The 12,682-nt window shown below is 37.9% G+C and overlaps 1 protein-coding gene across 3 annotated transcripts in view; it reads right to left on the bottom strand.

The window, feature by feature from the left end:
- The window catches only part of phtf2 (putative homeodomain transcription factor 2), a 39,417-nt gene that overhangs the window by 14,789 nt on the left and 11,946 nt on the right, over window positions 1-12,682 (bottom strand). For all 3 annotated transcript variants that reach the window (XM_015390344.1, XM_015390342.1, XM_015390343.1), the window contains exons 3-4: window positions 9,204-9,283; window positions 18-74 (exon numbers count right to left, since the gene is read on the bottom strand). In XM_015390344.1, coding sequence (XP_015245830.1) covers window positions 18-74; window positions 9,204-9,248 — 102 coding nt within the window. In that variant the 5' untranslated portion in view covers window positions 9,249-9,283. The remainder of the gene's footprint in view (window positions 1-17; window positions 75-9,203; window positions 9,284-12,682) is intronic.

Genomic DNA, 12,682 nt, shown 5'->3' with positions numbered 1-12,682 from the left:
AAACAGAAGCAACAGACCTTTATTTCTCTTTGCTCCACTGATTTCTCCCATATCTGCTGGTCATAGGCTCCAATCTGCAAAGATAAATACGGCTGAGAGTCACAAGGAAGAACGTTTAAGAGAAACCAGATATAAAGCAAACTTATCTCCAAATTGCACTTCAAAAACAAACAAATATTCACAGAATAAAAAAAATGTAATTTCCTTTTGGAAAAATTGGACTGGTTAAGAGTTTTCAGGTTCACCAAAGGTAATTAAAAAGGTTCAAAAGGGTTAAAATTCTCAATTCTGCAGACCAACATTTAGAAATAAATTTAATTAAACGACCAAAGGTTTCTCCGGCTGTATGGAGAACAGAGTAAAGCTCTAACATATCATCATCATCCTAATATTTACATCCTAATCTGAATATTATGTTCTAGGGTCACATAATTGATTTTCTTTTTTTCCTGCATCTCAAACATCTCAGAGAGAAGAGTTATAAAGCAGACAAAATGATTTATGTCGATAAATAGACATAAGAGCATTGGATATGACAGTGGGAGTCATAGTCTACCAACAGGTAGTGTTTGCTGTGGGCTGACTGGCCAAGCAGAACCTGAAACGAACGCGGCACTATTGCCAATGAGTTGGTCTCCCATGGATGGAGTCTAGGTCAGTGGAAAGTCTGCATCATTAATGAGAGCTCATTAAAGCTTGATGGAAAGAAGAGAGGGGGTCAAGGACAAGAACACCAAGAAACAGAAGCGCTTATCAAAGTGCCTTTAATGTAGTTTAAATAAGCAGGACTTTTTATTTAGACTATAGGTTGATTAATGTGGCCATTAATCTAAAATACCGTAATTTTCAGACTATTAGCCGCATCTGAATATAAGCCGCAGAAGCTAAAGCATGATTTGTACATATAAAAGCCGCACCGGACTATAAGTAGCAGTTTTTTTGTGTTTAATTACCATATGGTTCGTGCACAGAGAGGATTGTCGGGAAAGAGGCAACTGTTTGGGGAAGCTCCTATTTATTATTTCTACCGGTACGTTTTGTTTTCATAATAAGGGTGTCACACAAACTGTCTTCCGCTCGCAATGTCTGTCTTTCTCACTGTCGTTCTGTCTCGTACTACTCACGGTAGAAGTCTGCTTCCGGAGGACCTCCGCATTCCCCCACACGCGGCTACCGTACATGTGTGTTGAAGCAAATGTGACGTCAACATGGTGGATGGTAAAATCCATAGATTTAGGTATTACCCTAGTGGCCGTTAGCTGTAAAAGTCAATAGATAAGCTGCATTGTTATATAAGCCGCAAGGTCGAAAAATGGGGAAAAAGTCGCCGCTTATAGTCCGAAAATTACGGTAGTCATTTTAGAAACCATATAGAGAATTATTTTTAACCTCTTAAGTAATTTCACCCATCAGTCTTGATGATTTTGATCTCTGGATTTCTGGGAAACTCTTGAATGTTATCAACTATTTGTTTTTTCAGTGAGCTGCAAACTGCACAGAAACTGCAGGAAGTTAAAGCCAGAGTTTATTATTTATAAAGTCATTAGGCGACACAGAAACATCAGTAAAATTGGAGCAGATCCAGGATACGTTTATGAAAAATAAGCAACCGTTTCTCTTTAGAATGATCTGCTCTCATTCCTCCAGGAAACAGCAGTAAAACTGATCATTTGCTCTGAATTTGCCCTCTCATCAACACTGACTGGCAAGCAAATATTTGATTAGTAAAATTTATGGGTTTCCAGTTTCACTGGCTGCTAAGAAGCTGATTCCTTCAAAGAGAGAATCTTACATTTTGATGAAACTTTGAGCTGAAAAGAGAACACCAAGGTATCTCCGTTTAAACGCCACAGTTTTAATTAGGGCAGGGAAATTTATCAATTTTATACGTTAGCTGTTTTCTTTGTTTATGGAGTTTTTTTGTTTTTAAAAAAAATAAAAATAGTTATTTTTTTCCCCACCAACGTTCACCTTAGGCTTCCATAGATCATTAATGACATCAGTTCACTTTGTTTTTATAATAGCCGACTCTGTAACGCCACTAGCTGCAAATATTTAGTGTTTTATATTTTCATTATTTGTGTCATCGTTTGTTGTGAAACATGATTGTAAAACAATCATGTTTCACAACAAACGATGACACTAAATTGAATTGTCACCCTTTAGATCAAGGTCATCTCCTGGAGGGGATGATGAAGATAAAAGCTAGTTTTTGAAAGTAATGCGTGTCATTTTTTATTTCTTAATCGATGCATAGAAAAAGTGTGAAATGAATTTATTCTCTTTGTTTCATACAGAAAAACAAACGTTCTCTCAAATGTTGCATTTTTAAATGCACGTGTCAAATCTATTTCTATTCATGATTCAGCATCGGCTTTAACCACCCAGCAGGAGGAATCTGTCACATAACCAGCTCCACTCCCAGGTTAGACAAAACGGCTTCAACAACACGCCACGAGTGGAAGACTACCTCAGTGCGTGAGCGATTCACTCTGGCTTTACTGGTCCTGGATGTTGCTACTGGTTTGGGCGCTTCATGGTTCCTGTCAGACCTTTTAGCAGAAGCAGATGGCTCCGCAGGTCACTGAGGCGATGCCAAACCATGACAGCATACAAAGCCAATCCTCTTATCCTCACACTCATCTCTACATCTTTGCCAGCGCCTCTTAAAATAAAGCAGTCCTTTGCTGGATAACCGTTTTAAAAAAGGTTAGTGGTTTGAGAGGAAAACTAAGACAGATGACCGGCTGAGTGGCGCCGCAGCTTCATGACAACAGCTGGAGGGGACGGCGTGTTACATAACTGCTGCCTCTGCAGTACAAAGAAACATGTTTACTGAAAAATAGACAAAGAGTTAAACAAAAATCCAGCCGTGTTTAATATGCGTCTATAGTTTAGAGGCTATAGTTTTAGCTTTTATTTCCCAATTCATTTTTTTGTAATCTGCCGTCTCTGCATACATATTTCCTAAAATATGACCAGCAGTAACACCAAAAACAGTACAACACTACGATGAAGATAATCTGGTGTTAATCTACCCCTTAAAATATAACTAAAACTTCAATTACAGGAGATTTAACCACTTATTTACAGAACAGTTTATTTGAATTAGAGATGCAATAATCAGGATTTTCCTGGTTTGAAAAAAACTTTTCTTCACTTTTAAAACATGAGAAAAAATAACGCTTCTTTCCGTTCATCTTTATGGATCCAGACGTCTTCTGACCGATACGCAGTTTTATTACATAAAGAAGCTGATTTGAACTACATCTCGTTAGTTTATAGACATGTAGGAAGGAGAAAAAACAAAAACATACAGAACAAACATTGACTCTGATCTCTTACTTTTTATCTAAATAGGTAGATTATTATTTTTACTTTATCGTAAACTGTAAAAGATTAGCAATATCTAAAACTAGTGTGTATGGCAGAAGTGCGGGTGCCTTTATTTTTATACAGAAAGTGAAAACAGGCACGTTTACTGCAGCCCAGTGGACTTTGCTTCCTGCTTACCTCGAGGCTTCAAACAGTCACTTATTTCTGAGTAACTGGTTATATATACATATACTCTCACACATTTTTATATAGATATATATAAGCATGTGTGCATTTCCGTGTGGCCACATGTAGCAGGTTCATACTCATACTATCAGCTTGGTGTGGTATGCACCACAGGTGGAAATTTCACAACAATAAAAATTGCAGTGACATCAAAGTGGAACAGCCGGTTTATCAGTTCATTGCTTGGATAATGACTTTTTTATAACCATAGCTGTTATGTCATACCAAAAGTAGTGAGAGGAGTTTGGAGCTAAAATTCAGAGCTATGTAACAGAATGAATCGAATCTAACCTGAATAGAAAACCTTTTTTTATTTTTTTATATATTTATTTTTTTTTTTACATTTACTAAAAATAAGAATGCAAATTTTTTAAATCCTCCAAAATTATTATTTAAGGTGATTTAAATCCCTTATATGCAAACGGAAGACAAAAATAAAACCACTGCATGTCAATTTTGTTTCCCTGGAATTCCCTGAAGTGTAATGACTTCCTTGGAATGGGCTGTCTCTATTCAACGCGCCCGGAGGATGACAAGAGATTTATGTGCATATCTTCTTTGACAACTCATCCGTTAAGCAAAAAAAATCTCAAAAATTAATTTCCGAATCCACCTTGTTTGCAATAAACATTGACAAATCTAGATAAATGCTGAGAATTAAGGATTAATTTAGTGCATGTGTGAAACTGGTGATAAAATTAGAATAACAAACCTGTGTTGAGCAGCTTATGTTGCACTTGGGTTAACTGCTGGCAGGTTTAAAGGGTGACCCTCGGTGATACAGAGAGGCCGGTGATAGTATGTAAGGTTTATATTTAGCCAAGAAAAGGAAGCATGTAAAACAGGCAAAACTAAAGATACACAGGCTGTTTCACTGACCATATCATTTATTTTAAAACACAGTAAATTACTGAAGTTTTGAAGTCCTTTTATCTTTAGTAGGACTTTAAAATAATATAGATTGTTTAAAAACAAAAGAGTGTATTCAGTCAGAGGCTTCTCTAGATGCAGTGCCACACAGACTGTTACAGTAGATCCTTACTGCCTACAGCTGTCAACATCTACAACAACTAACTGAGCATGACCCTTAACCCCACACTGCTCCCCGGGTGCCCCACGATGGCAGCCCACTGCTCCCTAAGGGGATGGGTTAAATGCAGAGGTAAATTTCTCCAATGTGAGATCAATAAAGTTCAATTATAAAGGGCAGATTATACTTCTGCATCCGCACACATCAAATGTCGATTGGGTCTGATCGCGAAACAGTTTTCTGCTATGCTTCTGCACCGTCAATCTGGAATTTCTACCAAAGCTTCCCACCAAAGCGCATGGGGGAGCCTATTCGAGAACTGGAACTTGGTCACTAGAACTTCGCCGGTGCGAGTGTTTATCTTACAAAACAACGAAGGCGCGCCTGCAAGATATCATGGTCATGGATTTGGATCTAGAGTTGCTAGACATCGAAGAGGAACAGGTTCTGTTAATGGAGTTGGCAAAAAGACAAAGGAGGACACGTAGGTTGTCCATTGTAGTTGTTCCTCGGTTTTTAAAAATGGCACCCCCCGAAACTATCAAGAAGGACGGCACACAGCCGGAAAGGCATACCAAGGACCAATCACAGCTGATTTTTATCTGCGCACTTCCGTTTGAGGTCTGCGTGGGTTTGCAACCGTCCAACGCATAGTCAGGATTTTTTTTGAGGTGTGCAACTATGATTGCTGAATCTCTGCGTGGGGGGGCGCGGTCACGCACATAGACCGATTTGACAGTCGCAGAGGCTATGCGTCAGAAGAATAAATTGGCCTTAAAACCTCCAAGAGTTCCAACGTTTCATTTCTCTTTGGGATCAATAACATATTTTTCACTTGATCTCTTTACACAGCAGAGATATCATTATGTGTGGACAGTTTTGTGCACAATGAATAATTTGGCATACAGGTTTTATGAGCGTATGCACTGTGTGTCAATATGACCTTCAGACCAAACGTCTCATGGCGTCGGCAACACAAACAAGATCAAAGACTCATTTTGTGCCTCAATTTGCATTTTGACTTTTTTATATCGTCGATGTCCCTTTATAGTATTTTATCAAAGGTTTTAAACCATATTTCCACTGAGTAGATGAACTCTTCAGTCAACACGTGAAATAGAGGAAATGATGCCTCCCTCAAACAAATTGAGCAACAACCATATGTTATGTGTTTGTACTGAAGCATCTACAGTCAAATAGAGAAAAAAAAGGACACGTAAGAGTGTTAAAAAAAAGCCATTGAGTAAAGGATTTTTAATAATGTGGAGCTTTTCTTTGGTTGGCTGCATTTTGTTATTAAAATATTAACTGGCTCTGGTTCATTAATTTGAAGGGTTTCCTGAAACACTAAACAAGTAAAAATTTTTAGTTTTAAGCTGTAAAGACAAAAAGAAAAAAGCTCGTAGATCAGTGAACCCAGTCTGACAGCGTGTGGTTTCTTATTAACACCTCTTCCTCTGTTCAGTATAGCCATAACAGCATCTTATCTAAAGAGCTGTGGGTCTAATTAAATCTTTTAAAACAGGAAGAAGAAACGTCATCCAGTTTTCATAAGGCCACAGTGTCAGAAAGAACATAAATAAAGGAAGCTCTTCAGATCACTTTAATCCTGGCTAACTAACCACTACATGATGCAAAAATTCATCCAACAATCAAAACGTCAGGTCTCAGAACAACACCTTTTTGCATAATTCAGGAGTTAAACTAAACACAAATATTAGGAAGATTTGGAGAATGTAGAAAAACGTATCTCTAATATCTTTTTCTACTTTTATATATGAGGATTTTTCATAGATTGGGTGTGTAACACTGTGTTGGTGGAATACACCAGAAACCATGTAAAACATTAGATAAGATAAGTAGAAATGTTCTCCCCTGGTCTAAATATAAAAAATCCTCCACAAACAACCCACTGGATTCTTCACGCCAACACTTTGCAATTATATAACACCATTAACATTGAAATCTGTTGCCTACAGACTGAAAAACTACTCAGCTTCTCTCCCCTAACTCTAAATTCATCAGACGGTTAATAATAACTCAGCTGGTGATATGGTGATAAATGGTGATATGTCCTTGATTCATATATTTTTTAGTTTTAATCAAAATGCTCACAATCAGGCTCAAATATAAAGTAAAAATGGTTTGACAGTTTTTTTTTGCACAGACTCAGACACCGAGCAGAATCAGAGCGGCTGTCTCGCCGCTATGATCTGGGCTTAACTCAGCTCTGCAGTCAGGAAGAAAAAAAAAACACAAGCTCAACATAACAGTCTGAGTCTATTTGCAGTCTGCGTCCAGACAGAGTCAGAAATACACAGTGACTCATTCCTGCAGAGAACTTACTAAAGAGCTGCAGGTGACAGAGTCAGTCTGAAACAAAAAAATGAACCACAAACATTATTTTCCAAGGTAAAAGTTTGACTCACCTGCATAGCTGAATCAAAAACACCAGTATTCCGGCATCTTTGATTTAGCTATTCAGATGTCTGGACCCTGCAGGTTACAGACTAATAAAGAAAATCTACCTCAGCAGGGGCGGATTTATTTGGTGAACTAGTGGAAAACTCAGATAAATCGGTACTTGTGTGAATCTGGTTTGGTTTCAGGAGCTCTAGGCAGTAAGAAGGAACGGTTAAATAATTCATCATGCACAGTTCCTGCAGGATAATACACTGAGCTGGGTGTCCTTCATTCAATCATTTAAAGTTGTTGTTAACAGTTGCCACCAAACCCCAAAAAGATTAATGCATTTTTCTTATCAAGTCTAAGTGTGCTCTAAGAAAAATCCATTAAAACTTCCTTTCAGGCATAGGTCTGTCATAAAGGTATAATGAAACTAGGGCTGAGACAATTAATTAGATTAATCGTGATTAATGGATTACTGAAATAATCAACAACTAATTTAGTAATCGATTGCTAACTGGAGTTTAGAGCCTGTAATATATGCCTTTAGCTGACAGAGTGACAAAAATTGTTAAAAAAAAAAAAAATATATATATATATATATATAAATAAAAATTGCATTTAAGATGAAAACTTTTTCATATGTCAATATGCTCTATCCATAACTTCTCAAATGGAAAAGTTTTGGTTTCACCTGGTTTGATTTTGTAAAAAGTCTTCTTTAAGGAAAACTATATTTGCTCCCCCACAGATTTGCTCTGGTTCTGCTTAATTATAACATGAACATGTTTCATATCACCAAACTAATTTTACTATCAACAAGACAAAAGGCGAAGTTTGTGGAAGATGTTAATTGTTCTACGAATGACAATGAGCTTAACATGAAGAGTTCATTTGCAAAAACAGATAACTCTGTTTTTTAAGGTTAAATTTACATACCTCAGCTAATTTTTGCAAATGAACTCTTCAAGTGCATTTTAGAAAAAGAGCGTCATATAATTAGACAGATATAGTGTCAGTGTGCCTAAAGGAGGGCTTGTGGTTGAAACTTTGAATCTGAAACATTTTTTCATGGTGATCATGTTAAGTTTATCTCACTGAGTTTATAATAACTTGGCAGAGTTTCAGCCCTCTCACTCAGATTCTCTTCCTGTCTCTGCAGGATTAAAAAAGAAAAACTGGATGCCAATCTATACTTTTCAACACTTTCCCATCACAGCCGATAGCAGCTAAGTGTGACGTCTTTGATCTACAAACAAGCTTTTGTTTGAATTTTATTCACGTGTCCAAGGAGGGGAAGACTGGAAGTAACTAATCTGATTCACATCTAAGAAACAAACGCCCTGACAACAGGTGATACTACTCTTTAAAAAGGTGTATTCATCCCTGACTCAGCGGCTGCCGTCACTAGTGATGCTTCTGCCCAGACAAGCTTAGTTTGACATAAATCTTCTGCAACTCGATCCAAATTAAGAGCTCGACTTTAAACGATATCCTGAAAATTATATTAAGACAAACAAAATTGAAGCTTTAAAACAGAACCTGTTTCATGCACCACCTTGCATCTCTACACCTTTGATGAAGGTCTAGAAGTTGTGCGTCATGTTTTGTTTGTGTGGTTGGAAAATGTACGTCTGCCAACTGTAAACAGGACCTCGGAGAGGAGGGAAGGGTGGAAGACGGAGCAGAAGTTTCAGAGTAAAAGCAGGCAGAGAGGGATGAAGCTTTAGAGACAGAGATGCAGATGAGAGTGTAAGCTGAGAGCTGCAGGAAGAGCGGTGCATGAGTCCAAAAGAATATCAGATATCTGAGACCATGGAATAAGTGGACATACAACACCGGCCGGAGTCAGGCTGAGCTGCACTGCCTGAAACATTTTGGCTTTTCGCATGAATGCAGATGCAAGAGAGACGAGAATCCGGAAATCCAAATCAAATTCAGATAATCAGCCATGGTCCAAAAATAAAGCATATTGTTTTACCCAAATGACTTCTGGGCAGAGACACCGCAGCTTTGTGGAGGATAGATTTCTGATGCAAATCTCCCTTGAACAGCAGATTTCCTTTACTAAATGTGAAAATGTTTTTAAACCTCATCCTTGGTCTGCAGATTTGTAATAAAATACAAAACTAATTCAAAATAAAAATTTTCTCTGCTTCTGGATAAGAAAGCATAGTTGAGCAAAAACAAACAAAACACCTCTTACCTTTTTCTGGTACCAAACAACAGCATCTTTTACTTTGGAAGCCATTTACATTTCCTTCTCCAGCTTAGGGCATCTTAAGACTGCAAACAGAGAGAGAGAGACAGAAGACGACGGCAGAGTGAGTGACAAAGTAATGAGGAGGCAGAGAGGACGGCTGAGATCTACACCTGGTGAGAAGGTGTGTCCCAAGATCTAAAAAAAGAAGAACACACACCCTTGCACTTTTAGCTTAAAGGAAAAACGGTGCAACGTTGTTTCCCCCCAGCACCTCCCATCTTTCTTAGAGCTGAGGTTGAAAACAAAGTCTAAACAGCGTAGAGTCACAGGATTATCCAGAGTATCGTGATCAGTAATATAAAACATTCCTTTTAACCTATTGTACAAGTAACCACGCCACTAAGCAAATAGCCAACCCTGAAACGCTGAAAGGAGCTAAAAACAGATAAGCTGATGACATAGAAATCAGTTAATTTATTTGACTGATTATAAAATTTTTTTTTTTTAAAGCATGAACTAAATTGTAATTTTTTTTAAGTACAGCTTGGTTCCATTTCATTTGCAAGTATGGAAGAAAATTGAAAAATTTCCCGAGAGAAAACAGCCCGTGCCGCTGGTCTGTCTGTAATTTTAGGCCCTGTGCACCCCCACTGAGCTCTCCACCTGCAATTTGCAAAGCTAGTTTTTCTAAATATCATGTTCTATTTTTGTGTGCGCTGCTTGCAATACAATATTACAGGCTGTGCTCCTTATTTTCTCCACCTAACAAATCTGTTTTCAATGACGTTAACAGCGAAAGTGCAGCTATTGCTGCCCATGCACAGAGAGCAGCCGAAACACTAGTTGGTAAACATTACGTTTAAAGAAAAGCTCATTGTTTTGCTAATTAGAAAGAAGATTTTTCCAAAAGCAATCATAAGAAGCACATAAGCACTTTATATGAGATCAACAAACCTTACCAAAACAGAGAACAAACATGCTAATGCTAACCTAGCTTTTAAGTGACCTAAGCCAAATTATGAATAAAACTAGTAGTTATTTTTTTAAGGCATCAAGTCACGAATATTTACTAACAAAGCTGTTGTCAAGAAAACTAATAAAACACACGAAAAACAGCAGCACAGAATAATTAAAATAATGCAGATCAGGTAATAATCACAGGAAAGGGTGATATAGATTGTAAATAAAACTTCAGGTTTTAATCATACAATCAACCTCATCCTTCTTTTCCCTTTGATTTCATGAAATCCATAAAACTAAAAAAAAAAAACAACCATCATTACAACTAAAAACTAATTCTCTGATGATCCCATAGTAAACAATGAAAATATAACCTGTTGCAGGTTTTCTATTATCATATCTTTGTATAATTAGAAATATTTTGCCTGATCAAATCATTTTTGAGTTGTACTGAGCTGATATTAGTACAAATAAATGTTCTATGGGGACGCAACTTGAGGACTGAATAAGAATTGTGACAGGCTATTTGATATCTCCAACTAAATAGATTTTAATGGGCATGTAAATCTGCAGCTTTATAACCACAGAGTGCGATAAGTATATCCTGATAAACCAGACTAAATGTGAGATTAAATGTGTGATATAGCCTGGTGCCGATGAATAAGACATCGGGAGATTGTTGATGAGAACAACCGGTTGTCTTTCAAACCACTGTCTGTGCCTATGGCCAATGCTCTGACCAATGAGCTGAACTGACTGTGACGTAGTAAGCGCGACAGAAAGCTGGTGGGGGAGTGTAAAGAAAAAGCCTGACAGTAAGACAATGAATACGTCTTTCTTAAAAATGGAAGAGCGTACAGCCTCTTCCTGTCCACGTTTCAACGAAAACCCCAAGTCTAATCCTTCCAAAACTGATTCCAAAGCTGAATCAAAAATCACCATCAGAGGCAGTGGTCCTTCATACACAAATATGCCAAAAGGGGGCCGCTTAAAACGGGCTGCCGTTAGCTTTGGAGTTCTTCGGAAACAGTGTTTTTAATTACGCATTAAAATTGGTAAATGGATCATATAGTGACGCTTTAAAGTATAATATTCTCGCCTCAAATGATCTTAAAAACGTACTTTTATTGAACAACAGCAACAGAAAAGAGAACTTAACTTTCAATGGAGCGCTCTATTGAAAGCTGCTACTGATCAATAGTTGTTGCCATCTTCCTTGTTGTGCTTTCTCCAGCGTCACGCAGCTTTGTCGTCCCGCCCTCAAAACTCCGCCCGTTTCGCATCCAGAAATTCAAAACACATCTCTGCGTTGTGATTGGCCCACCAGTTCCAGGGCCTTGGGCATTGATCGAGGCTAGACCACTCACATGCACCACATGGCCGCTGGTCAAATAATTGGTTACTAGTCTATTATAAGTAGAAAATGTTTTCAGTGACCTAAACCTGGGAAAGCTGCTCGACTGTGCGTTCGACTGCCAGAGCAGGACCTCAGACATCAATCTACTGATGGCTACGCTGTTGAACACATGAACTTTCAGGTCACATAACAGAATTTTATTTGTAAACAGAAGGAAACCTTTGTAAAATACCTTACTTTTGGTGATATATTCAAAGGTTTGTGTTTTTACAAAACTAAATCATTTTTACACAGATATATAATGCTTATGCACCCACATTAAGCACTCCTCAAAAAATAAAGGTAATCCCCAGATTATCAGTTCTTACTTAATAAACAAGGTTTTTTTCCACAGGCCTATTACAGCAATAGATTATAGCTCCTGTGTTAAAGGCTGAAATTAAAAACGAAAAACAGAAAAACTAAACTTCAAAATCATTAGTAAAAATAAAGAATCCATCATCACTGCTGAAACACAAGGTTTCCTTTTAAAATCAGCTTGAAATGCAGCTTATGTAGCACTATGATGCACAGGTGATCTTCTTTCAAGAGGGTGCATTCCTCAGTCAGTGGAGGTAGGAGTAAATAAGCAGAAGGTGTGGTTATTAAGCAGCTGTTGAGATCAAACCCAGAGGCTTTTGCGGTTAGCCACTATCCTTTCCTCTATACTCTGTCTTAACTTCTCTTCCTTCCTACTTTATGTCCCTTTGTGACTCTTTTTATGTCTATTTTTGCGTTACATAACTGTGGTATTGTCCTGCTGTGTGAGGCGAGGCGCTCAGAGCAGCCGTTGTAGATCAGAGGGACTGACGGAGCAGGAAGAGATTTCTCTTTAAAAACAGAGATGATGAAGGAAGTGACATGACAGCAGTATTTGATAATATTGAGTTACCAATCAAAGGTTTTAGTCTTTCCTGCTTTTCCTCACAGCTCCACACCAGCAGTGTGAAGACGTCCTGCTTTGCATGTGAAAGCTCATCAGTGCAGCCGGGATTACAGGCTCGTTTTTTCCAGTCCTTTTCTGGAACTAAACAATATTGTTTTGAGTAGTGCCACGGACCAAAAAAGGAGGGGGCAACACAACGTCATAGGCTAAAAATAAAAAAAAAACCCTTAAGATTATCTC

Source organism: Cyprinodon variegatus, unplaced genomic scaffold (genome assembly GCF_000732505.1).
Source record: "Cyprinodon variegatus isolate N-32 unplaced genomic scaffold, C_variegatus-1.0 Scaffold493, whole genome shotgun sequence".
NCBI lineage: Eukaryota > Metazoa > Chordata > Actinopteri > Cyprinodontiformes > Cyprinodontidae > Cyprinodon > Cyprinodon variegatus.
The sequence above is the reverse complement of the archived record's forward strand: the minus strand, read 5'-3'. Positions and strand labels throughout refer to the sequence as shown.